Raw genomic sequence first — 27,611 nt, forward strand, 5'->3', positions numbered from 1 at the left:
TTACAAAATATCAAAAATATTTTAAAGGTTTAAGCGTGTGTGTGATCATTCGCATCAGCCTCGCGCTAAGACCTTTTTCCTTTTTACAAAATAACAAAAATATTTTAAAGGTTTAAGCATGTGTGCGATCATTCGCATCAGTCTCGCGCTGAGACCTTTTTCCTTTTATTAAAATAACAAAAATATTTTAAAGGTTTAAGCGTGTGTGCGATTATTCGCATCTGCCTCGCGCTAAGACCTTTTCTCCTTTTATAAAATAACAAATATGTTTTAATGGTTCTAGCACATGTGTGATCGCACGCATCGTCCTTGTGCTAGAAAACCCTTTCTTCTCTATAAATCAAAATTTAAAAATATGTTTTAAGGGTTCTAGCACATGTGTGATCGCACACATCGTCCTTGTGCTAGAAAACCCTTTCTTTTCTATGTATAAAAATTAAAATATATATCTTAAGGATTCTAGCGCATGTGTGATCGCACGCATCGTCCTTGTGCTAGAAGACCTTTTCTTTTTCTTACATAAAAATTACAAAAATACCAAAACATCCTTTTTCAAACAAACAATCAACCTTTCAGCCAGAACTACGTTATCCTTGATTCTCCATCAAAAATGGAGATATGTAGGAGCAAGGCTAGTCCTTGTCAGGTTCACTTTCCAAAAATCCAAAAAATTTCAAATCTTTTTTCAAAAAAATTTCTCAAACAATTTTTCAAACAATTTTTCAAACAAATTTCTCAAACAATTTCTCAAACAAATTTTCTAAACGATTAAAGAACTACGTAACCCTGATTTCTCAGTCCAACTAAGAATACGTAGGAGCAAGGTCAATCCTTGTCGGGCACAAAAAACACAAAAAATATTTTGTTTTCTTTAGAGTTTTATTTTTTAGGGGAAATTAAACATTTTGCAAACCATATCAAATTCACGTATTTAGTTAAAGGTACTGCCTTAGGGCAGGCGTTGTGGGGGTGCTAACACCTTCTTCACACGTAACCGACTTCCGAAACCAGAATTTGGTTTTGTAGACCTTGCCTTATCATTTTACGGTTTTTCCGTAGTTTTCCAGAATAAATTATGGTGGCGACTCCAAAATCTTTTTTTCAAACGACCTTTTCTTTTTTGGATTGTCGTCCCGTCGCGATTCCGGTTGCGACATTAATATATATATATATATATATATATATATATATATATATATATATATATATATATAATACATGTTAATTTCAAGTAAATTTAAATATAAGTTTGAAATTTATTCACATTGAAATTATTAAACTTTTGTAAAACTTTTACGTACTTTTCAAAATATACTTTTATCTCGATCTTTTAGGTTTTACAGAAAGTAAGAGAAAAAAAATTGAAAAAAATAGGAAATTTGAAGAATCGATTGATCGTAAGAAAAGGCTTGTGATTGGACCTTCACACTCGAATTAATTAGGAAAGACAATGGTGTACCTCACTCAAGCCATAATTTAAATCTTGAGCAATAAAGTGCCAACATTTGAGACATGCATCTTCTTCAAACACATTTTGGACATGAATTGCATCTCACTTCAAAATTTAGTTTTTCTATTCTGTTGTAAACATAAATCCATGGGTCAACTATTGAATCTTATTTAAGTATAAGTTATTATTTTTCTTTTTGCTTATTAAATTTAACTTAACTGCAAATCATTATGTGATTAAGATATTAATAGTTTATCACACCATGCTTTTGTTATATATGTTGATTTTGTTTTCAAATATTTATGGAATATTTGTTTTAGAATTTGTTAAGATTGTATAATCTGAATTTACTTTCAGAATGTCATGACACTGATATCTAAAAAAAGACTATTTTAGCAGAGGCTTGGTGAAATTTGTTCTGTTTGACGAAACTAGGAATGAAGAAATTTCTTTATTTTTTTATATATTGTTTATGTTTTTTTATTTGAAATAAGAGAGAAGAATAAAGAAAGGAAGGAGTTGTTTACTCACAGGAAATGATTTTACGCAATGTGGTTCATTATTTTTCCTTCTCACAAAGTAGAAAATTCCTTAACAATGACAGGAAGAAGTTCTCTATTTTTTTAACACGATCAAACCGCGTTAAACCTATTTTAAAAAACTCTTGAGAAGTTGCAATTTAGGACCCAAATAGGTTCATGATGCTTCTTCATGCATCCCCAATTTTTGCACCTCAAAATATGCTATATACCCAAGTTACCCCTTTAATATTTATAATAAGAAGGTAAAAGCTTTCCTGCATCTCGCACTTTATCTTCACGCTGCAGCTCTTCCATGTTCAGTTTTCACCTTTGTTCTATACTTTCATTCTTCACCCTTCCATCACAATAACTCCATTCACTAGTAGAAAATATATTTTTTATAGCGATTTTTTTGTACCGGTTAAAATTCACCGGCTATAGAAAGTGGTGCAGTGACAATTTCGTAAATAAAAGAAACTTTTCCACACCAGTTATAATAAAATCCGGTATTAAAATTAATGCAGGGGCATGATTGTAAATAACACAGATAGCTTTACACCGGTGGCATTGAGGACCGTTGTGGAAAATCGTTTATTTTACANNGGTTAACGTTAAAACTGGTATGGATTAGATTAAATATTCTTTTCCCGCAACTCGCAAATCGCAACTCGCAACTCTTCTTCTTTTTCTTCTATGCAATTTTTTTTTGTTCTCCCTCTCTTGTTCTCCCTCCTTTCTTCCCCCTTCTTCACTCCTTCCTTCTCTCCATTCTTCTTCATTCTCCTGCCATTGTTCTTGTTATCGAAGTTGTCGAGGTCGTTGGGTGAAGCTGTTGGTCGGCGTTTGAAGTTGTTCATCGTGGTTGAAGTTCTCGGCTGTGGTAAGTGAAACCCTTGCGGTGGTGTGCCGTCGTCAGGTGGTCTGTCGTGGTGAGTACATTTTTATCAATTAGGGTTTATACTGATAATTCTTCTCTGACTGAAAGCCTTTTGTGTAATCTTCTGTTAAGGCAATCAATTTCGCTTGATTCATTGTGTGCAAAATATTTATGTTGTTGCGGTGTTTCGCCGGCGATGATTGCTCCATGTTGTTGCTCGTTACCTCCGAGTCCGATTTCGTGTGCATTCTTCCTCCCATCTTCTTCTNTCTTCTCTCTGTCACACTACCATCCAAACNTTTAGTTTTTATACAAATTCAGTTTCTTTTCTTTCCTTAGTGACGACATAGAATTTATTCATGTTGCTTGAGTTCTCTTAACTAGGATTTTTAGGAGCAGTATGACATACCACTGGATCAGTCTCAGTAGATNCTTTTTCCTCTGTGCCAATTNTCTCTAAAACTTCCCCATTCTTTTCAGATACCATTCCGATATCACTTGCTTGTGCAACATCTGCAGCTGGAAATATTTCAGAAAGCAGATGTTAAACAACTATTTTGAATAATAAAATTTGAAATACAGCGAAAGAGAAATCTTACATTTTTCTGATGATGCTCCAGCAAGTGCATTTGTGCCATTCAAAGTCATAAGTTCAGATAGGGGAGCAGGAAGAGAATCCTAAGAAGGAAAAGTAATCTTATTGTCCTCATCCAGTGAAATGAGCTAAGCCAGTTCAGAACTGAATGACTCCTGTTTTGTTTGCTACAAGTTAATTTCTACGGCAGAATTGGCATTCACACCTTGATATTTGCTTCATCATTTGTTTATTTGTTTTTTTATATTATGAATACTGCTACAACTTAGTTTTTGTTTCTGTTAATTGCTAGAAACAATGCCAACATTTCCTATTCAAGGGCTTTGTTTGCTGAGAGCTTCCACAGGTTGTTGTCTACTTAGACTGGAGGGTATGGAAATTTAACCATCATTTTTTCTTGTCTTTGATTTGCATTTCCTTTTTCAACTTTCCTTATGATAGAAAACTATCAGTTATTCTGATCTGAGTAATTGAAACCATGAAGGTTGATTACGGGATTTTTTTTGTGAAAACAAGCAAAGGTGTGAATGATTGAATGTGTTCCTTAGGTGCATTATAATTTATATTTTTGTCATGCTGTGTGTGTTTTTGGAGAGGAATATAAAGATGAACAATGAAGATTTTGTTTATAATAATGATTTTGAAGTATAACTACGATGATTTTTTCCTTTGATCAACAAGATTTTTATTTTTTTTAATGTTTTTTTACATTGACTTTTTAGATCTTATTTTAACTTATACAAATTATATTACCCGTGCCGGTTCTCCATTGCAGGATGTTACTATTCTTGTTCCATTATTTGTTGCTAAAATTTCTCTTCAATATTTTCACAGATGTTTGCATCAAACACCTTGAACATCAAGTAACAGTTAAAATTCAACTTCCTGGTATGCAATAATTGAATGTCTTGTTGTGAACTTAATTTCTTTNATCTTGATTTATCCTTGTCGTAAATTTAGTTNTGTAAAACTACTGTTTCTGGAACATAAAGTATGTACTCTAGGGTGAAATCTCAATTGCTCCCTTTTTCTTTCATGAATGCATATAAATTTCTACACTGAAGAGAGGCAATAGATAATTTTCTGAGTTACATGCAGAATACAAATTATAATTTTAATTTGATAACTTATGNTGCTCACCTTTGTCATAACTTTTGTTATGCAAATATTTGAGTTGAACATCANTGTCTTTTTTATGTTCAAGCAGAGAAATGGTTGATCACGACAGTTAAAGAAAGAAATGGACAAGTTGTTGGCAGTGTACAGAGCAACCAGTGCTGGAGTACTGCTGTTGTTATGTTTCCTTTACTGACTCAGCTCTCTCTTCCCCTTCCTAGGTACCATCCTCTCTAATCCTATTGCCCCTATCATTTGTTGCTCTAGTTGCTTCCATTGTAGCTTTTATATATATATATATATATATATATATATATATATATATATATATATATATATATATATTCTTATATAATTCTATAGGTCATTTACCACTTTATTAATTATCATATCCCTTACTTTTCATTCTTCATTCATGGGGAGCTTATATAATTCACATTATTAACTAATTAAATCATTGAATTCTATTTTCCCTGGTAAAAGTTTAATATCTTTGCTGGACAAAAGCATGATGACTCATTTCAGTTTCCCTGTGTTACATTTCAGGAGCTTGAACATGCTAGTTGCCAAGACTATTAGAACCAGAATCGGAGCCATTAAATGAAGCAATTGCTTCTACATTCTACAAGCACCACCTTCTTGGCCATGGTCTTCAAGTCTTTCATAGTATCACAATTCTTCTTTCACCAAAAAATATAACGATCCTTCTATCAGAAGAGCCATAACAAACACCATCCAGGTCAGATTCTTCTAACAATTCTCAAATCTTTCTTACTGAAACAGCAGTTATCGTCTACACAGCCATTTAGTTGAGATTTTCTCTGCATTGAACTATGTTAAAATAAGCCATTGATTTAATTTTACAACCACTCTTCCTATGTTAAAATAAGCCTTTTCAAGAGTATTCTCACTCCAACTTAGGCGTCTAACTTCACCTTCAGTTCTCAATTTATCCTTCAGGCAACCCTTCAGTTTCTTGTTATGGATAGTAATTATGCGTTTGTAATCAGGTGAACACTCCAGAAATGGTTTTTGATCATATTAGCTTGCACTTATGCTTCCCTCATTACGATCACTGACATTCTGCTACACAAAAAAAAAGTAACATAAGCCATCAAAACTTAATAATTTTAGAGCTTAAATTTGATAAACTGTAGAAGCTTTTAACTTGTAAATAATTAAAAGTTGTCTCTAATAACATTTAAAGTAACATTGCAAAACAGTTTTACGAGTACTTTAATAAAATTCTAGATTTTATTTATGAATGCAAATATCTTTGTCTCACTGTGTATTTAATATCTTTTTCTAACGATGGTTTCTCAATAAGCATTTGTGATTATCTATTAGTTTATAATATCTATTTTAATTGTAATGGATGCAGGGAGATGCTGGTTACATTGCATTAAGGATTTTAGATGAACTTCATGTGATTTGCATTAGTCATGCTTATTGTTAAAGATGTTCTTTGACATTGTTGTTTTGTTGTTGTTCTTCGTTATGACATTTACCGTGTCTTTTCCTATACGATGAAAAAGTAAATTAATTTTAAGAAGAAATCCAAGAATTGTTCCTTTTCCTAGTCTTACAGTTCTTTAACATTGATTTTTCCAATACATAAGCTTTCTGTTAGTAGATTGTTTTGAAATGCATNACTCTAATACTTTATTTTTTAGGAAATGATGGGGCTTACTTACTTCATATTGGATCAATCAAGAAAGGAAGTTGAGTATTGCTTGGAAAACGCATTTAACATATATTTAGTATGTATGGTTTATTTTGGATCATGAGAGATTGTGTAACGTTTTTATTTACTGGTATATACCATTCACATTCTCTTTTTGATCAATTAACTTAACATGTTCAGAAGCTTGGATCATTGGGTCAGCTAAATGCAACACGATGTGGCCTGTGGTGGATAGAAATGATAAAGGCACGTGGTCAATGTAATTGTTAATTTTTTAAGTTGAATTACAAACAATGTAATTTTCAATTTCTATGTTTAACAGTTTCTAGATGATTAGATGTTTCAATATTACATTTTGAGTTGAAGAACTATTTTTATGTGTAATTATGTTATGTAAATATATTTAGGGACTTTGTTAGGTTAATATTATTTTAAGGAATTATTTTGATGTGTTAATAATAAAAACAATATTGATTATTTTTCTTATTATTGATTATTTAGATTGTATTATGGAATTGAATTTTATATAAGTGGATAGTAGAACATACAAATCTAATATTTAAAAAAAAAACGTCACTTTTTACACAGGTTCAAGTCATATCAGGTATAAAAAGTTTTGTTTTTCACACCGGTTATAACAACATCAGGTATAAAAGCGAGCTTCGTTTAGACGACTTTTTTATACCTGATCCCAAAATACCAGGTATAAATATCAAACTTTTATACCTGTTGCAAACATAACCGGTGTAAAAAGTTAATTTTTTTATACCGGTTATAGAACCGGTGTAAAAAAGTGAAAACTTTCTATGCCCCCTACTTCTATACCAACACGAAAACCGGTATAAAAAGCTTTTTTTTAACCGGTATAAAAAACCTTTTTTGCACTAGTGATTGAAGCATTTGGAAGGTTTGCCCCTCCCTTCATTTTTATTCCTTCATTTTTATCGATTGATTAGGTATTCCTTCATTTTTATTTTATTTTTTTTGCGATTTTGGGATTAAGATGATGGTTTATGGGATGAGGTATGAGATCTGATTTATTGTTTTCTTTTTTACATACTAAGGTACTTCCAATACTTTTAGATTAAAATTTTTCAAATCACACAGTTCAAAATATATTAAAAAAATTATATTTCTAATTATGCAATCCAAAAGACATGTTTTTTAATATATTTTGGAAAATAAATTTCGAATCAAATAATAATGGACATTTCAAAATGCATTCAAAATACACATTATGAATTTCATAGATATGAGAATGAGATAAAACTATGATACCTCATAAGTATAGCAATAAGAAAAAGGTTAAATTTTACTTTTAAGAATAAAAATGCGATAGATAAACCCTCACTTGTTTTCTCGTGTTCTCATGTGTAAATTATTATATTATATTAATTTGGATTGTTTTTGGAGTTTCTTAAAAAATAACCATCTTAGTATTAGTAAAAAGAATATTACAAACATTATAATTTGTTCAAAACTTGCGAAATGCATTTTCAGAGTACTTTTTAATTTATCTGTCACATATTAACGTAGAATTCTCTCACTATACTTTTAAGGACGGGTTTGATGGTTTGTTATACTTTTTTATATAAAATAAAATTGTGGTTTAAAATAAAAAATCCAAGTTAGTATAAAGTAGGTTTTTTTCACAAGTCTTCGGATAAGTCAATTGATTGGAATCGAATCATTGCTTTAAAATGTTTTGAGGATTGATATTTCCACAACTACCAAACCGTGTTCTTATTATAAAACCAATTACATTTCATTTGCTACCAATTTCATTGTGGATGCTATGTAATCTATAGTTTATTTTATGCATCAGATAGATTTAGTTATATTCCTTATGCAAATTGAATAAAATATTGTGATTAAAAAATTGAAATGCATACATTATATTGAAATCCATAATAATTCTAATAAGAACATTAAAAAAAAAACAAGAAAAGAAGTTATTTGTAAAATTATTTTGATTATATACAATTTTTCATGTATCATTGATTCAAGTTTAAACTTTCATCGTGAAACTATACTTATAGTGGTTTGGAAATAATTGTCATGAGTGAAAGGGACGTCTCTCACGTTGATTTAGGAAAACGTCACATATCCTTTTATCTTTCAAGCTTTTGTAGCAAAGTTGAAAAACATTTCTTTCCATCAACCAATAATTATATTTGGGATTTAAGTCAAGTTCACATCCTAACTCTATTGAGAGAATTGTCATGTTAAATGTTGAAAATTTGTTGTCTAAATGAAATTAAGCTATTGGTTTCCTCATTAAATGAGTTATTTGGAAAATTTACTAAATGTTTCAAAAACTTCTCTTCAATGGCTCAAATGAATATTATTTTATTATTTTGATTCTTGTTCAAATTAATTGACTTACTATGTTAGATTTGTCATATAATTATTTATCAAAAATATATAATTATAAAGTTTTGTTATAGATAATATTGATTTTTTGCTAATCACCATTAATAAAATTGTGTATTGATAGAACGTTTAAGACAATAATCACTTATTAAACTTAAAAAGGATGACAATTTGACTCTTAATTATGAATTTTATGAGTATTGTAACATCCCAAAATATAGCCTTTAACTATATAATAGTCATCACAAATCTAATATGATAGAATAATTGTTAACTATAATATAAAGTAGAACTTACAGTTATCCAAAAACAACTATAAACTTTTAAACTTTATATACAGATGATCCTAGACAAAACTATCTACAAAGCTGACATAAAAAAAATTTACTCAGCAACATCTCCTCCATTAAGAGTATACTCCACAGTACCTCATCTCCCTCTGTTCACGACCCGTAGGATGATCATAGTCAACCAAAGAAAATAGCCACATACAAACACAAATATAAACAGAAGGGTAAGCTAGATATAAAAAGATTCATACAGTGGTATAATATATGAACACTATCAAATCATGCATTTAGAACAACTAACTTCAAGCATCCTAAACATATTATGACTTAAACTTGAATGTCCGGACTTAAAATGATTGTCGAGCTATGGCGAGTTGTGCACTTATGGTGGCCTCTACTACTTTGCAAAGTCATTGTCAATGGGTTCCACCCTACCACACTCACAAGGTTAGTCTGTTCTATGCCTTGGAGCATACTGGAAGCTCCCAAGACTAAGACCTCCTACTATTCTTCACCACATGTGTCAATCCCCTCTACTTGAGAATGAAAGACCATTAGAGTTTAGGATAACCCTCAAGGCTGAGCTACCTATAATCATTCTAAGCAAACTTGAATCTCACCAAGAGATTCCATATTGAAACTTACTTACATAACTTTGCAACCATATTCCTTCACCTTGAACATCAATACACAACTTTACGTCACCCTCAAGAAACCAAAGCATAATTATAATCAATTAAGAACAAAGAATGAAAGAGTAAAACAAAACAAGAACCAGTCGCTCAACGACCACTCTCGCTAGCGACCCTAGAGCTCTCTCACTCAGTGACCCAACTCACTGTGTGAATGCACAAACAGTGTTACCAGACTCCAAACCTCTTGCTCAACGACCTAGCTCGCTATTCGAATAAATCACATTGATTCCAGACTTCAACCTCTGGCTCAGAGACCCAACTCTCTAGGCGAGAGTAGAGACGGTGGTCCAGACCTCCCAACCATTCGCCCAACAACCCAACTCACTAGGCGAATCAAAATTTCACTACTCCACTTCCTCAATACTAGCTCTAATAAAAGATAAATTGTATTTACTAATAACCAACTAATCTTATCACAGATTTCTAACATTTTATAAATTCAATAAGAAACCAAATATCATTCCATATAGTTTATGATCACAGTTCATCACTCCTCAATAAAAAACAGTTCAATTGAATATGATATGCTTACCTTAAAACATAATTTTAGTTCAACCAGCACAATACTCATAGACTTTTCACACATACACCATTAATGACCAATTAAAGCAAACTCTAGCTTCCCTTAACTCAATGAAATCTACATAGCTCAAAGGAACCTCGGTCGTTGCTTATACCGCAAGGAAACTTTAGAAAAACCTACAAATCATCGATTGGTGATGGAAAATAAACCTTAGAACCTAAATTGAGATAAGAATCAAGAAAGAGAGACTTTACTCACATATAAGGACATATTATTTGCATGATCACATATTAAAGAAATACCAAAAAAAGGGAACGAAACTTACTTACTTTAATCAACAAATTGATGGGTTGGAAACGTAGTCCTTGTCGCAAGGATCACCTAAACACCTTGTGTCGAATAGATGATTCAAGAGTAAGAAATAGTAGAGAGAAGTGAGAGAAAACAAAAGAGAACGAGTTTAGAGAGATTGAGTGTTTTTAAAGTTATGAGATGAGTTTAGAAAATTCTATTTATATTATAAGATTATTTTATAATAAAGTACTTGGTCTCATTATTTTAATACACCTACAAACTCTAATACATTATTTTCTAGCTTCTTATAAGTATGATAATTAGATTTGTTATAAGGTTTTTTTTTTTGGAGTGTTTGACTCAATAATACCTTGACAATTGAGAGTATGCATATTTCAAGTTCTTCAATAATTTGGGAGACACCTTTATATCATTATGTGAAAGGCAACAAAAATTTTCAAGTGATGGCACCTTTATATCATTATGTGAAGGCAACAAAAATTTTCAAGTGATGGCAGCAACAAAATTTTTTCAAATGATGGCACATGTAAGAATATTTTAAGTCCTTTTATATGTATTTGATTTTCCTTTGTATTATTTCTATTTTTATTATTATAAATAAATAGTTTTTCTGTAATAGTAAAATGAACAGTAAAAGTATTGCTTCTTAGGGCTAATGCAGAGAGCAATGCAGATTATGGAGAGTGAAAGTATTATGCAGAGATAGAGAGGAAGTGAAAATGAACTGAATTTCATCATTATGAAAGGTATACAATGAAGTATATAAACTGAGAAAAGCAAAGTGACTAACTGTCAAAGTTAGTTACATCAGTTTGGAAAAACAGATTAACAACAACACACCCTCCTTAATTTGAGTTTTCAAACAGTTTAACACCAAGTAAATCTCGTAGCTTCTCAAATCTACTTATCCTTAAGGCTTTAGTAAAGACATCAGCCACTTGATCTTATGTGCAACAGTAAACCAACTCCAGTTTGTCTTTGTTAACTTGATCTCTCAAGAAGTGGAACTTTGTTTCAATGTGTTTACTCTTACCATGGCAAACTGGATTTTTAGGGAGACTTATGGCAGATTTATTGTCGACTAACAACTTAATTGGTTTCTTGTATTCAAGCTTCAACTCATCAAGTATTGTTTCCAGCCATATACACTAACAGGCCATTTCTACAGCTGAAATATATTCAGCTTCACAGGATGATAGAACAACTACGCCTTGCTTTCTGGAGCACCATGAAACTGTTGCACCCAAGTACTTAAACAGGTAGCCAAACGTGCTCCTTCTGTCAACCTTATCACCACACCAGTCGAAATCACACCATACCTCCAAGGCTTCTTTTATACTGTCAGATTTCTTAGGAAAAAACAGTCCAAAACCTGCCGTTCCTTTCAAATAGCGTAAGATATGTTTGGCAGTAGCAAGGTGTGACTGCCTGGGATCATTAATAAACCTACTCAGCAGCACAACTCCATAGCTTATATCTGGCCTGCTGTTACAAATATATCTCAATGAGCCTATGATCTGTTTATACAAGGTTGCATCAACTTTCTCCTCATCAGTTTGACTAGAAATCTCAGATTTGCCATAACTGGTATAGTAGCGCTGTTGCACTTGGCAATGTTGAACTGATTCCAAACTTCAGCTATATATTTTCTTTGATGGAGAAACATTCCATCTTCATTCTGCAAGAACTCCATCCCCAAAAAGTAACTTAGGCTGCCCAGATCAGTCATCTCATATTCTTCTTTCATCCTCTTCTTAAACTTTTCAATCTCATCCACTGAGTCTCCCGTTATGATCAGGTCATCAACATATAACCAAATCAACAACATACCTCGCTGTCCTGGAGCTTTCTCATAGATTCCAAATTCTATCGTGCATTTCTGGAATCCAAGTTTGATGAGAAGAGCATTAATCAGGCATGGCGCCGCCAACGATGGTGTTGCCGATGAGGAGTTCGAGATTCACTACCAAGAACCCCCCGAGAGCTACTTCGGACAGTTTAAGAGGAATTGTGCACTTCATTTTGGTTTCTTAATCTTGATCTACGCTTTTATGATCTCTTCCTCTGTCGTTCTTTTGTGTTTTTAATCAAGGGTACTCTTTTATTAGTTTAGTGAGATTGACAACGATGTGCCAAATTAATTATGGTTGAGTATAGATTTTGTATGATTTGAATGATGGAATTGGTTTGTTTCCTCTCAAGTGTCAGTTCTGAAATCAAATCCATTCTCATTTCAATCTCTCTTCATTACTTATGCATGTGTAATTCTTCTTGTTCTACTTTTATTTAGACCAAACAGTCATTTTCTAATTAGTGTATATCTTTATAGTAGTCTATGAGTATATTATATTTTATTCATATATCTAGTTTTTGAAAAAAATGAAAAGAATGCATCTTTGAAAGTGTCAACCAAAACGGTGTTTGTGAAAAAGAGGGTGGAAGATAATGAATCAGCTTCTGTGAGGGTGAGAACATAACACAATGTAATTTCTCTATCGTTTTCTTAATGCAGTTGTTTATGCATTAATGCATTAGGGCAGTTTTGCAATTGGGTACAGCGGCATAAACAAGTTGAAACTCTTAATATTGTGGAGCCATCCAGAATGTTAAAGTGATAAATTTTATTCGTCTAGAAGTGTTAAATTAGCTAGAGGGAAATTTTTGGAATATGTTAATCTAAATTGAATTATGTTTTAAAAAGTTTAACAAAAGCATGCAAATTGCACGCAAAAAAGTTTAACGATTCAAAAAAATTCACTTCATGCTCAAGGAAAAATACTTCAACTCATAATATTAGTAAAAGTGACAAAAGATGTCTATTACAGACCATGGAGAAAAATGTACTAAATTTTCCACAAAAAGTTAATTCATATGCTTATTTTTTGTTATAACTCTTCTTCTATTGTTGTCTCACAGCAAATGGCTTCAGCTTTTGCACCAGCAAACAATAAACTTATTTTAACACCCATAAATACAACCAAACATGTGAAAAAAAATTATCTCTTGAAGTAAGATTTAAAAAGTAAAACAAATGCACATGAAACTGCAAGCCTGATCAAAGGAAAAAAAAAAAGAATGATTCCATTGCATTTAATTCTGTTAACAAACCCATCTGGACGAAACCACGAAAAACAATAGTGGTGTCATCTTGACTACGTACGACATTGACTTCTTCTCTCTTTGCAATGACGAGCGACAATGAGAAATGAAGAGACACGAGAGATGCGCCAGACTGTTGGATTGGACGACGAGCGTGGATGTAGATGTTGAAGAGGTAGGTGTGGGAGGGTGAGAAGAAAATTTCCCAAATAGGAAAGGTGAGGTTGGAGTTGGCGAAGAAGAGGAAGGGGAAGGAGAAGGGGTGAAGGTTTCCACACGAGATGTTAGTATGCCACTTATTAATTAAAGGACAGCTCAGCATGCCACTTCGCTAGAATGTTATCACCATCCATTGCTATTTAACGGAAAGGGCATTATTGACTTAATTTTATGAAAATATGGACTTAATTGAACACTTCCAAAATACGAAGACCCAAATTGATATGAATCCAGAGAAATAGAGACTTCCGAATACATTAAACCTAATAATTAATGTCTGCCGACATAATGAAACCATTTATAAATAGGATAGGGTTGGCATAGGTTTAACCTAAATACAAATAATTGGATCGATTTAGAATTAGTTTAGATTTCCTTTTAAGTCTAGATATCCAAATTTTGAATTAAATTTTAAATTCAAATTAAATATTTAGATTAAGTATTAAATTTAAAAAGTATTTTTTTGTAAAAATAATTTAAATTAAATTTTGTAAAACTTTGTTATTGGTTAAACTTAATCTATTTCGATGTTTGATTTGGTTGATCCATTTTTTTTGGTCGAATAAACTCTTCACACTTTTTTTAAAATTGATTTGTCTCGATTTTTTATTCTGTTTGATTTGTTTTAATCTTGGTCTATTGTAATCTTTGGCCTTCATTAACTCTTTTCAAAGGTCAAATTTACCTGTCTTAGTTTTTAATCTAAATTGACTTGTAACAATCTTTGATTGTGGTATATCTATTTTAATATTTGAGTTGGGTAAATTTGTCTCAATATTGAATACATTTTTCTAATTGTAACCTAATATATCGAAAATAAATATAACTGGAACGTTTCTTCCACTAGTGCTTTAAAAGTTGTTAGAGTTGTGCAGTAATGGTTAACGAGTTCAATAAACAAATAGGAATGAATTGATTTCTTATCACAAATTGTTTTTTTAATAATTTTCTGGTAAATAAAAAATTCTTTTAAATAATTTAAACAATTTAAAGAACAAGAAAGAGAGAAAATTGTATAGATAATTTTTATACTAATTCGGATCACAAGGATCCTACGTCCAACTGGTAATCTCAATCGAGAATTAACGTTCCACTCGCACAAACCAACAAATTGTTACAATCACAAACAAAATAAAACAGTTTAATGTTAGAACACCTCTCTTGTTATCTCAAGAGATGAAACGCACTTCTCCTATAACCTACAAGGGATGAAAACCTCTTTTGAATCTTCACAAAGGATGAAAACCTTCTCTGAATGCTTCACAAAGGATGACAGACTTTCAATTCAGCAATAACAACAACACTTCATCACACTCCTAGTGAAAATTCTCGCTTTATGCCAATAAGCCATGTTCTCAAAGACAACACAAAAGGTTTCAGCAAACCTAGAACACTTATCACCGCATACTGTAGATAAGAATTTCGAAAATACACTTTTTGTATCTTTCTTATTTTGGGACGAGAGTTCCAATTAAATTTATAAATATCTCACTCAAGGATACTTATGATAATTGATTATGCAAAATACACAACGGTAAAAAACTTGCTTAAAACTTCTCATAATTGCTCGTGATAATCAATTATGAATAAGATTATTTATAAGTTGATTTGATCTTGAGTATAAAATGAGGTTTTCTGATTCAAAATGAATTTTAATACAACCTAACAAATAATACATAGAATCAAAGATAAACCACATCTTATAAATAAATGTATTAAATTATAAAAGCTTTAATATAAAAACAAGTTTTCCTAAAGATCTTACTATAGTAAAAACATTTGAGACTTGACTTTGAAACATCATCAAAATTATGCTCTTTAGATTTATGTTAATAAAAGTAATTATATATTAATTTTAATTTTTTCGTTTAACAATGTCATAATTACTAAGAAAATAAACATATATTTATTAAATTATCTTAATCATTAATAAATTTAAAAAATTACTAAACTTAAAAGTTTTACACTAAAATTTTAATTTTTTACTATATTAAGAATAAAAATATCTGAGATATGGGTACACCAAAGATATGGTATACTGAAACAAATAAGAAAGTCTTGCAAACTAGGTCCATTATTGTTCCAAATGGCTACAGAAACAAAACAAAATTTAAAACTTTTGACATTTCAAGTAGTGGAATATCAGGCAATGTTCTAAAATGGTTTTGGGTTAAATTTGAATTGTTAAATTGGACGAGTGTTAATATTTCATGTAATAATTTACATGACACAATTCCAAATTTGTCAATAGAGAATTATTATTATTCTCTTAGTCTTGCATCAAATCATTTTGAGAGTCACGTTCACCGTTTTTACAAGGCTGAATAATTCTTCATCTATCAGACAATAAATTCACAAATTCTTTTTTATTTTTATGTTTTAGTGGTGTAGTTAAAACTTTATACCAATTAGACCTTTCAAATAATAATTTTTTTGGAAAAATTACTATTGGACCCATTTCAGGTTATTGGCTTACTTAAATGAGACATGCATTATTCACGAAAAATTTCGTTGCTAAATTTGTTAGTAAAATAGATGAGAATTTTCCTCATTATTTGACTTATCGATAGAAAAATCATTAGTAAAATAGGTAGAATTTTTTTGCTCATTATTTGACTTACCGACAACAATTTTATCAATAAAATTTTGGTCATCGATAATCCGTAGATAAATATTTACCAACAAATTTTGCACATTATCGACAAATTTTGGCTGTCAATAATATCATTTTTTATTGTAGTGTATTAGTATCGCCTCCTCTTATATTATTTTTTTAAAAATAAATACATTTATTCAAAAATCTTCAAGAAAATAAATAATTTTTGTATCCAATTTCAAAAGGAAAGTTGAAACTAACTCAATACAATAGTACATTTAAGCATATAATTCATCACATATCCAACATAAAAGACAACATGTATGAGTAAAATATGTTTTTGATCCCTTAACTTTGAGTAAAAATTGGAATTAGTCCCTCTTCAAAACTTTGGCCTAATTTAGTCCTTAAACTTTAGAAATGTATGAATTTAGTTCTTTTAACCAAAATTTGTTAACTTTACTTGATGTTTCAAATTCTTAGTTAAGATTGAAGCAAAAATGTGTCAAATAGTGTAAACAACCCAAATGCTATCATGAAACATGCTTGAAACATCAAATAAACCTAACAAAATTTAGTTAAAAGGACTAAATTCATACATTTCTAAAGTTCGGGGACTAAAATAGGCCAAAGTTTTGAAGAGAGACTAATTCCAATTTACACTGAAAGTTAAGAACCAAAAACATATTTAACCCTAAAAGCAATAATCAAGATAATAGTAAGAACCGGAGAGTGTTGAAGGCGAACAACAATGGAGAAAATGGACATCACATTTTTGGATTAATATTAACAATACCTGGATACAAATATTAACATTTATATTTCTAATTAAAGTGTACTTTTAAATTAAAATCTTTCAAATAACACAATTCAGAATATATTAAAAAATTTATATTTCTAATTATGCAATCCAAAATACATGTTTTTCAATATATTTTGGAAAATATTTTTCAAATCAAATAAAATAACAATGGACATTTCAAAATGCATTCAAAATACACATTATGAATTTCATAGATATGAGAATGAGATAAAACTATGATACCTCATAAGTATAACAATAAGAAAAAGATTAAATTTTACTTTTAAGAATAAAAATGTGATAGATAAACCATCACTTGTTTTCTCTTGTGTTCTCGGCTATCACATAAAAAATAACCAGTATTAGTATAAAAAATATTACAAACACTATAATTTTTAGGGGTGGGCAAAAAATACTATATTGTACTTAACTATAAACAATTATAGTTAACTATAAAATAGTTAAATTAAACTAAACCGAACTAAAAAATGGTTTAAAAAAACTGAACTGATATTTAGTTTAGTAAGACTTTAATAGTTCAGTTAACTATTTCAAATACGTGCTTATTGATGAACGTCAGAGATGTTGTTCTACCGTACCTTTTCTCCATCAAGAACTTGCAACTGCTGACGTTGGCCTTCACCTGCTTGGCGTAGGCCTTGACCCAGGCATCGAGACCTGTTTCAGTGCCACGGCGAGCCCCCAATCTGGTGGTTGTGAGGACCACCCTGGAGAGAAGGGAAAACGACGAAGTTGATGAATTCATCAATGATGCAGATCCAGCCCCATGATGCGGCACATGTTTTCGATTACGTGGGTGAGCGACACAGGTTTTCGATCTCGTCAATGAATTTGTTGTCGTCGTAGTAGTGATTTCTAAAGGAACACACGAGAGAAAGCCTCACAGCACTCACAGAGAGAAATTCAAAAAATGATGTATTGCAGAGAATGAAAAATTACAAGAGTGATACGTCTGTAAGGCATATATACATGCAGAGACAATATACACCAAAACAGAAAAAAACTGAAAACAGAAAAACCTAACGTAACAGAACAACTATTTGAATTACACCAGCTAATACTCTCCCTTAATTCAAATTCTCGAGAGACACCATTCCAATCTTAGATCACATCTTCACAAATTTATCAGTGGCTAAAGACTTAGTACACAGATCTACCAATTGTTCCATGGATTTGCAGTATGATAGCTTGATTCTTTCTTTGTTGACAACATCTCTAAAGAAGTGGAATTTCACTTCAATATGTTTGCTCCTCCCGTGACTAACAGGATTTCTGGCAAGGTTTATTGCAGAGGTATTATCCATCTTCATCTCCACAGGGTTCTCTAGGATAACCTTCAGCTCCGATAGCAACTCTTCAAGCCAGACTCCCTGGCATGCAGCATAACATCCTGCAACGTATTCTACTTCGCAGCTAGACAGAGCAAAACCCGTTTGCTTCTTGGATGACCATGAGATAGGTGCCCCATTGATGAAATAGATGAACTCGGACGTGCTTCTTCTCTCAACAGTATCACCTCCATAGTCTGAATCACAAAAACCTGTGATCTTCAAACAGCTTTCCTAGTTTCCAAGAGGGAACAATATTCTGTAACTGGTGGTGCCCTTGATGTATCTAAGAATACGCTTGGTAGAATCCATGTGACTCTTCCATGGTTGGCACATAAACCTGCTTATCAAACCTACACTGAAAATCAAACCACGTCTACTATTACACAAAAATCTCAATGATCCAACAACCTGTTGTACTTCGTTGCGTCTGCCTCTTCTTCAACATCATTAATTCTGAGTTTCACGTTCACCTCCAAAGGACTTTAAGCTGTGTTACACTGATGCATCTGAAATTTCTCAAGTATTTCATTTGCATACCTCTGTTGATGCATAACAAGACCCTTTTCAGTCCGTGTGAACTGCATTCCAAGGAAATAGTATAGTTCTCCCAAGTCTGTCATTTCAAAACCCATTTTCATGTTCTTCTTGAATTCATTTATATCCTCCAGTCTCGATCCTGTTACAAGTAGGTCATCTACATATAAACAAACAATCAATACATTACCATTTGATGTTTTCTTCATGTAGACACCATGCTCAACCTTGCATTTTTCAAAACCATATTTCATTAGTGAAGAATCAATTTTCTTGTTCCAAGCTCTGGGTGCTTGGCGCAACCCATACAACGTTTTCTGCAATTTATAAACTTTCCTCTCTTCGTTTTTTATTTTAAAACCTGGAGGTTGTTGAACATACACTTCCTCTTCTAACACATCATAGTAAATCTGATTTGACATCAAGCTGGTAAATCTGCCATCTCCGAGCACAAGCAATAGCAACCACCACACATATGGTTTCCAGCCTTTCCACCGGAGCAAAGACTTTGTCGAAATCGATTCCTTTCTTCTGCAAGAACCCTCTGGCAACGAGACGTGCCTTATATTTTGACACCGAGCCATCTGGGTTCAGTTTCTTTTTGAATACCCACTTGACACCGATGCTGCATTTTCCAAGTGGGAGATCAACCAGTCGCCACGTGTTATTCCTTTCAATAGAATTAAGCTCCTCCACAATAGCATTCTTCCACACAGGTTGTCTCAAAGCATCCTCTACACTCACAGGTTCTGCTTCTGCCATCAATGCGATGTGAATTAGACTCCCTTCTTCATCAATCGCTGAATCTGAGTAAACTTCATAGTCAGAAAATCTCGATGATCTCATGGTCTGTCTTTTTGGTCGTTGGTCCTCATTTCATACACTGTTGTTTTCATCAGAAGCATTCTCAGTGTCAGGTTCTGCTTCTGTTCTTTCTTCTCCATGTTCATCAATGACTCCTCGTATCAAAATTTTCTTTGAATTTTCATGCATGTTGTCCTAGTTCCAGGACTCCTTTTCTAAAACACGCACATCTCTACTGATGACCATTCTTTGCTTCCTCGGGTCGTAGAGCTTATAAGCTCCAGTAAGATGATAGCCCATGAATACCATTGGCTCGCTTTTGTCTTCGAGTTTAGAACGCTTTTGATTTGCAACATGAACGAATGCAAGAGAACCAAAAATTTTAAAGTGCCTTACTGATGGTGTATTACCTGTCCAAACCTCAAGAGGCACCTTCCCTTTGATACGCTTTGTTGGACATCTGTTGAGAATATACATAGCTTTCGCCACTGCTTCAGCCCAGAAATTTCGTGGCACATTCCTTTCCTTAAACAGACACCTTGCAGTATTCATAATAGTTCGGTTTCTGCGTTCTACCAAAGCATTATGTTGTGGGGTATATGGAGCAGTGATTTCATGATTTATTCCTTTCTTCTGGCAGAATTCTTCAAAGGCATGAGAGGTAAATTCTCCTCCACCATNCGTTCTAAGAACCTTNAATGTCTTTCCGCTTTCTCTTTCTACAGTTGCAATGTATTTCTTGAAAACTTCAAGCGCTTCTCCCTTCAATCTGATCACATAAACCCAACACATTCTACTGAATTCATCTACAAACGCAATGAAGTACCTGTTTCCACCTAATGAGGATATATCCAGTGGGCCGCAGATGCCAGCATGTACGATGTCCAAGCACCCTCTCGACCTCATCTCAATTTCTGATTGAAAAGCTTTCCTTGGTTGTTTGCCTGTCAAACAAGATTTACAAGCATCATCTGAAAGGGAAATAGGTGGCATACCTGTTACCATAGCCTTTTCTTCAAGTCTCTGTAAGTCTCTGAAGTTTAAACGTCCAAACCGCAGGTGCCATTTCCAGCTTTCCTCATTCTTCACAGCCGATAGATATTGAACATTCTCAGCTCCATCAAAACAAACTTGAAATGTTCTGTTATCAGAAATCTTGCTGATCAAGACCAATTTGTTTTTGTTGTCATATAATTCAACCCGATTCTGGTTGCCCATAATCACGGTAAAGCCTTTTTCAACCAAATGACCAATACTGAGGAGATTGCATTTCATATCAGGCACATACAACACGTTTGAAATCACAACCTGAGATCCATTTCTTCTGTTGATGACAACATCTCCTGAGCCCTCAACCTTCAATGTACTATCATCAGTGAATTTCACTTTACTCTTCTTTGTCTGATTGAAGTTGACAAGCCACTCCTTATTGCACGTCATGTGATTCGAACATCCTGAATCAAGATACCAATTTGTATTTAATGGTTTCACACATTCTGTAGCTATCATCACCATTGGCGTTAGCGTTGTCTCTGTGTCTGAGTCTTCTTCGACAACATGTGCTTCCTTCTCCTTGCTTTTCTTTTCTTTCGATTTCTCTGGAAAACATTCAGAAGCAAAATGACCATATTTATGACAATTAAAGCATTCTATATTCCTTTTATCTTTCTTCTTTTTTAAACCTTTCTTGTAATGCTTCTTATCTTTGGAATTAGATGTGCTCGTATCAGATTTTTCATCTGGTTCTTCATGATCTGCGCTATTTCCTCCTTTCTTCCACTTCGCTTTTCTTGGTTTTCCTTCCCACTTCTTGAACTTCTTCTTCTCTTCTCCTTTCACGTGTTTAACTTTCAAAGCTTGGTCATCACGTTTAGACTTCCTTTCACGCTTTCTCATTTCGTAAGCCTCTAAAGAACTGTGAAGCTCCTCTATCTTGAGTTTGCTAACATCTTTGGATTCTTCAATGGCGACAACGATATGATCAAACATCTCTGGCAGTGATCCCATAATCTTTTCATTGATCATAGTATCCGTAACCTCTTCGCCACAAGCTTTCATTTGGTTTGCAATCGTTATAATTTGGCTGAAGAAATCATAGATTCATTCACCTTCCTCCAATTCCAGATGCTCGAGCGCTTGGAATCTCATTTTCTTAACCTTTTCTCCACCTGAATAACATTGTACCAAAATACCCCATGCTTCCTTAGCTGTGGAAGCATTCTGAAATTTTTCAAAGTGAGCGTCATCCAGACATTGATGAATAAGCATCAGTGCTTTATCATCTTTCTGCTTGAATTCTTTTTCTTGTCCTTCTTTGCCAGTAACATCCGCATCTACCCTCTCGATAACACCACGAATGCCTTGCACACGGAACACCACCCTCATCTGGGTGCTCCAACGATTCCAATTTTTATCTGTGAGAATTGGAAACTGTGACGACGAAAGATCAGCAACCATTGAAACATACCAAGAACAACCTTCTTGAGAAGCGACAAAGACACCAACCACCACGGCAGATACACCCGAGAGAAAAACGAAGAACACACACGCCCTAGATATTGGAACCTTGGCTCTGGATACCACTAAAGGAACACATGAGAGAAAGCCTCATAGCACTCACAGAGAGAAATTCAAAAAATGATGTATTGTAGAGAATGAAAAATTATAGGAGTGATACGTCTGTAAGGCATATATACATGCAGAGACAGTATACACCAAAACAGAAAAAAAAAATGAAAACAGAAAAACCTAACATAACAGAACAACTATTTGAATTACACCAGCTAATAATTTCGACAAAGTCTTCGATAACGGCAAGCCTTTGACGATGGCGAGTGTTCGACGACAGCGAACCAGCGAATCTTCAACGACAATAGCCTGTGACAGCCTCCAACGGCGATAGCCTTCAACAACGGCAGCCTTCAACTGAGTGAGCCTTTGACGAACGAATATAAGAGGCAGATAGTAAACGTCCGTGGTTAAGAAAGCAAAAAAGAAAACTTAAAACTACAATAAACTATACTACATATAAAATAAGTTCAGTATTTTTAAACTGAACTATTAATGAGTTTAATTAGTTTTTAGTAAAAGTAGTTTCAGTTTTTTAAGTATAAAAAAAGTATAAATAAATTGTACTTTAAGTTTTTAAAGTTAACTTTGCTCAGCCCTAATAATTTGTTCAAAACTTGCAAAAGGAATTTTCAGAGTACTTTTTAATTTTAATATCTTTCACATATTAACGTAGAATTCTCTCACTACTTTTAGGGATGAGTTTGCTGGTTTGTTTACTTTTTTATATAAAATAAAATAGTGGTTTAAAATAAAAATTCCAAGTTAGTATAAAGTAGCTTTGTTTTCACAAGTCTTCGGATAAGTCAATTGATTGGAATAGAATCATTGCTTTAAAATGTTTTTAGGATTAATATTTCCACAACTACCAAACCGTGTTCATATTATAAAACCAATTACATTTCATTTGGTACCAATTTCATTGTGGATGCGGTAAAGGAGATAATAATTAATGCCTGCCGTAATAAAACAATTATAAATAGGGTGGGAATAGATTTAATCTAAATCCAAATAATTGGATCAATTTTGGGTTTAAATATATTTTTACTGAATAATTAGTTTAGATCTTTTTTTTAAATCTAAATCAAATATTCAAACCAAGTTTTGAATCCAAATCAATATTTAAATTAAGTTTTAAATCTAAACTTTATCTTTTATAAAAGTAATTTAAATTAAATTTTGTAAAACTTGTGTTGGTGGTCTAACTTAAACTATATTGATCTTCGATTTAGTTAGCTTACTTTGTTTTTCTATTTAGTCGATCCTTCATAACTTTTTTTCTTAATTCTGTCTTTATTTTTGGTTTAAGTCGATTCATTTTAGATCCATTATAATAGTGAGCTAAACCGGTTTTTTTGACTGTAGGATTCGATTAACCTATCGATCTTTAATTTAAATTGATTTATCACTATCTTTGACTTAGATTCATTCATCTTGATTTTTGACTATGACGGATTTGTTTCGAACTTAAATACATTTTATAATTTCTAACATTAAACATAATCATATCGAAACATGCAGTTTTAAAAGTAATTACATATTTATTTTATTTTTTTCATTTAACAATGTAATAATTACTAAGAAATAAACATATATTTTTTTTAATTATCTTAATCATTAATAAATTTAAAAAATACTAAAATTAAAATTTAATACTAAAACTATAAAATGTTAGACCTAATAAATGGCGGTGTATAATAATATATAACACTAACGCGAAAGAGCTGTCTTGTGTTTTTATTATAAAAAGTAAATGCAGAATAATTTAATTCTTTGAAATTAAAGCAATGCATAAGCTTAGTCATTATAGCTTAGTAAAACGTGGTAGGAAAAAGCATGGAAAGTAGGTGTTGCTATTTGGTGGTCTTTAAACTCAAATTAAAATTTTCATAACTATAATAGTAAGAGTAGTGGTGGAAGTAGGTACGACTTCAGTTTCATATATAAAAACTAGAACGCGGGTTTAATCTTTTTACTTTCCAAATTCTGTTATGTTGTGATTAATAAATAGCAGGACCCACGACTTAGAATAAAGTAAGTGAAAGGCAGAGTGAGAAGAATAGCTAATGAAGGAGTTGGTGTGAGTATAAATGTGGGTATTGGGAGTGGTTAATTCACAACAAATATCAATCTAATTCTATACTATTCACTCTCTCTATTTCATCATCATCATGAATATTCTCAAAGTGACCATGTTTATGCTTGTGGTGAGTGTGATGTTGCAGGTTGCTTATGGACAACACCATATCCGATGCATTCCAAATGAGAGGGATGCACTCTTTCAATTCAAGGCTGCCATTGTCGATCGTTACGGTATGCTCTCCTCTTGGACCACTCCCGATTGTTGCCAATGGGAGGGGATTCACTGCAACAATCTCACCGCTCATATTATAAGTCTCCACCTTCCTGGACAGTATCATCATGAATCTCTTTCTCATGGTGGTTTTTATTTTGAAGACTATCGGCGTTACATCAGCGGAGAGATCCACAAGTCGTTAATGGAGTTGCGACACTTACAGTATTTGAACCTCAGTTCCAATTATTTTCCAGAGACTAATATTCCAGAGTTTCTTGGCTCTCTTACCAACTTGAGATATCTTGATCTCTCTTCATCTTACTTTAGCGGACAAATTTCAACTCAGATAAGTTCTCTTTCTCATTTGAAATATTTGAATCTTGCTGATAATTATTATTTGAATGGTTCAATCCCTCTTGAAATTGGAAATCTCTCCCGGTTGGAGTATCTTGATCTCAGTGGCAATTCTTTTGAAGGATACATTCCTTCCCAACTAGGAAACCTTTCAAATTTGCATAAACTCTATCTTGGAGGAGGATATGATAGTGCTCTCAAAATTGTCACTAGTGATCAATGGTTATCTAATCTTAATTCTTTAACCCATCTTTACTTGGATTCCATCTCTAATTTTAACAGTTCTCCTAGCTGCCTTCGAACCATTGCGAAGCTACCAAAACTAAGAGAACTCAGTTTATCTGAATGTGGCCTTTCCGATCATCTCCTCCTTTCATTCAACCCTTCCAACTTCAATTTTTCCACTTCCCTTTCTGTCCTTCATCTTTCTAGTAACTCCTTCACACAACCCATGGTATTCCAGTGGGTGTCAAACACCACTTCCAACCTTGTTGAGCTTGACCTTAGTTGGAACCTCTTGGAGGGTTCCACATCAAATCATTTTGGCTTGGCCATGAATTCGCTTGAGCACCTTGACCTCACCTATAATGTGTTCAAGGGTGAAGATTTGAAATCATTCATGAATATATGCACCTTACATTCATTATACATGGATAGAAACAATATGACCGAAGACCTTTCGTTAATTCTTCATAATTTCTCCAGTGGTTGTGTTAGATACTCTTTACAAAAATTGAGTTTGGTATCCAATCATATCAGAGGCTTCGTACCTGACCTTTCAGCATTTTCAAATTTAAACATATTGGATCTTTCCAACAATCTATTCAGTGGGAAGATACCTGAAGGCACTAGATTACCATCTCATTTGGAGCAGTTGTTAATTAAGTCTAACTCTTTAGAAGGTGGTGTTCCAAAATCATTTGGGAGTACATGTACTTTGGAGTTATTGGATTTGTCAGATAATAAGTTGAGTGAAGATCTCACAGTGATGTTTAATCATTTGTCTGGATGTTCTAGATACTCACTACAAGAGTTGAGTTTGGCTAACAATGAAATCAGAGGCTCCATACCTGACCTTTCAGCATTTTCAAATTTAAAAACGTTGTATCTTTATGATAATCAATTGAGTGGGAAGATACTTGAAGGCACTAGATTACCATCTCATTTGGAGCAGTTGTTAATTAGGTCTAACTCTTTAGAAGGTGGTGTTCCAAAATCATTTTGGAGCACATGTACTTTGGAGTTATTGGATTTCTATGATAATAAGTTGAGTGAAGATCTCGCAATAATGTTTAATCATTTGTCTGGATGTTCTAGATACTCATTGCGAGAACTATATCTCGGTCGAAATAAATTCAATGGCACATTACCTGATTTTTCAATATTTTCAAAGTTGGAAACGTTGGATATATCAGGAAATCGATTGGATGGAGTTCCAAAATTACTTCACAATGGTACTGTTTTGCGTTCATTGAACCTATTTAACAACANTTTAAGTGAAAACCTTCCAANAATAATGCANCATTTATCCTCATCATTGCAACAATTAGATCTGAGTATGAATCAAATTAGTGGTACTTTGCCTAGCAACCTCGCAACAATGTTCCCATCATTAAAAGAATTGTACCTTGATAGTAACAAGCTAAATGGGACAATTTCTGAAGATCTTCGATTTCCACCAGAACTTGAGGTATTGTACTTGATGTCAAACTCTTTGAAAGGTGTGTTAACTGATTCTCATTTTTATAATATGACAAAGTTAACAAGATTGATGTTGTCAGATAACTCACTGACGTTAGAATTTAGTCAAAATTGGACTCCGCCTTTTCAATTATATAGTATTGAATTGAGGTCTTGCAAGCTAGGTCCATTGTTTCCCAAATGGCTAGAGAAACAAAACAAATTTCAATACCTTGACATTTCAAATAATGGAATATCAGGTACCGTTCCAAAATGGTTTTGGACCAAATTTGGATTGTCAAGTTGGATGGATATTAATATTTCATGTAATAATTTACAAGGTATGATTCCAAATTTGCCAATAGAGAATCATTATTCTTCTCTTAGTCTTGCATCAAATCATTTTGAAGGTCATGTTCCGCCATTTTTACGTGGCTCAATAATTCTTGATCTATCAAACAATAAATTCACAAATTCTTTTGCATTTTTATGCTCTAATGGTGTAGCTGAATATTTATACCAACTAGACCTTTCAAATAATAAGTTTTCTGGACAAATTCTGGACTGTTGGACCCATTTCAAGTTATTGGCTTACTTAAATATGAGTCAGAATAAGTTTTCAGGAGAGATTCCTTCTTCAATGGGATCACTCCTTCAACTTCAAGTATTGTTATTGAGAAGCAATAATTTAACAGGTATGATCCCTTCCATATTGAAGAATTGCACGAAGTTAGTGATGATAGACATAGCAGAAAATAGATTATCAGGATCTATTCCAAATTGGATCGGGAACGAATTACCAGAGTTGCAATTTTTAAGCTTAAGAAACAATTATATCTCTGGAAATTTACCATGGCAAGTTTGTTAT

At 32.8% G+C, this 27,611-nt stretch overlaps 3 protein-coding genes across 3 annotated transcripts; 1 reads left to right on the forward strand and 2 right to left on the reverse strand.

The window, feature by feature from the left end:
• Nucleotides 1–11,587: 11,587 nt before the first annotated feature.
• Nucleotides 11,588–17,921, reverse strand: LOC106778966 (uncharacterized mitochondrial protein AtMg00810-like). The gene is made up of 3 exons (XM_014666976.1): nucleotides 17,715–17,921; nucleotides 12,104–12,318; nucleotides 11,588–12,023 (listed from the first exon to the last, which is right to left on the reverse strand). Exons 1-3 carry the CDS (start codon nucleotides 17,919–17,921, stop codon nucleotides 11,588–11,590), a joined length of 858 nt encoding a protein of 285 aa, XP_014522462.1.
• Nucleotides 17,922–19,440: 1,519 nt separating this feature from the next.
• Nucleotides 19,441–19,887, reverse strand: LOC106778967 (uncharacterized mitochondrial protein AtMg00820-like). Its single transcript, XM_014666977.1, has one exon. It carries the CDS (start codon nucleotides 19,885–19,887, stop codon nucleotides 19,441–19,443), a length of 447 nt encoding a protein of 148 aa, XP_014522463.1.
• Nucleotides 19,888–24,605: 4,718 nt separating this feature from the next.
• Nucleotides 24,606–27,270, forward strand: LOC106778968 (probable LRR receptor-like serine/threonine-protein kinase At1g34110). The gene is made up of 3 exons (XM_014666978.1): nucleotides 24,606–26,753; nucleotides 27,004–27,084; nucleotides 27,250–27,270. Exons 1-3 carry the CDS (start codon nucleotides 24,606–24,608, stop codon nucleotides 27,268–27,270), a joined length of 2,250 nt encoding a protein of 749 aa, XP_014522464.1.
• Nucleotides 27,271–27,611: the final 341 nt, after the last annotated feature.

This window comes from Vigna radiata, unplaced genomic scaffold, assembly GCF_000741045.1.
Source record: "Vigna radiata var. radiata cultivar VC1973A unplaced genomic scaffold, Vradiata_ver6 scaffold_299, whole genome shotgun sequence".
Classification (NCBI taxonomy): Eukaryota; Viridiplantae; Streptophyta; class Magnoliopsida; order Fabales; family Fabaceae; genus Vigna; species Vigna radiata.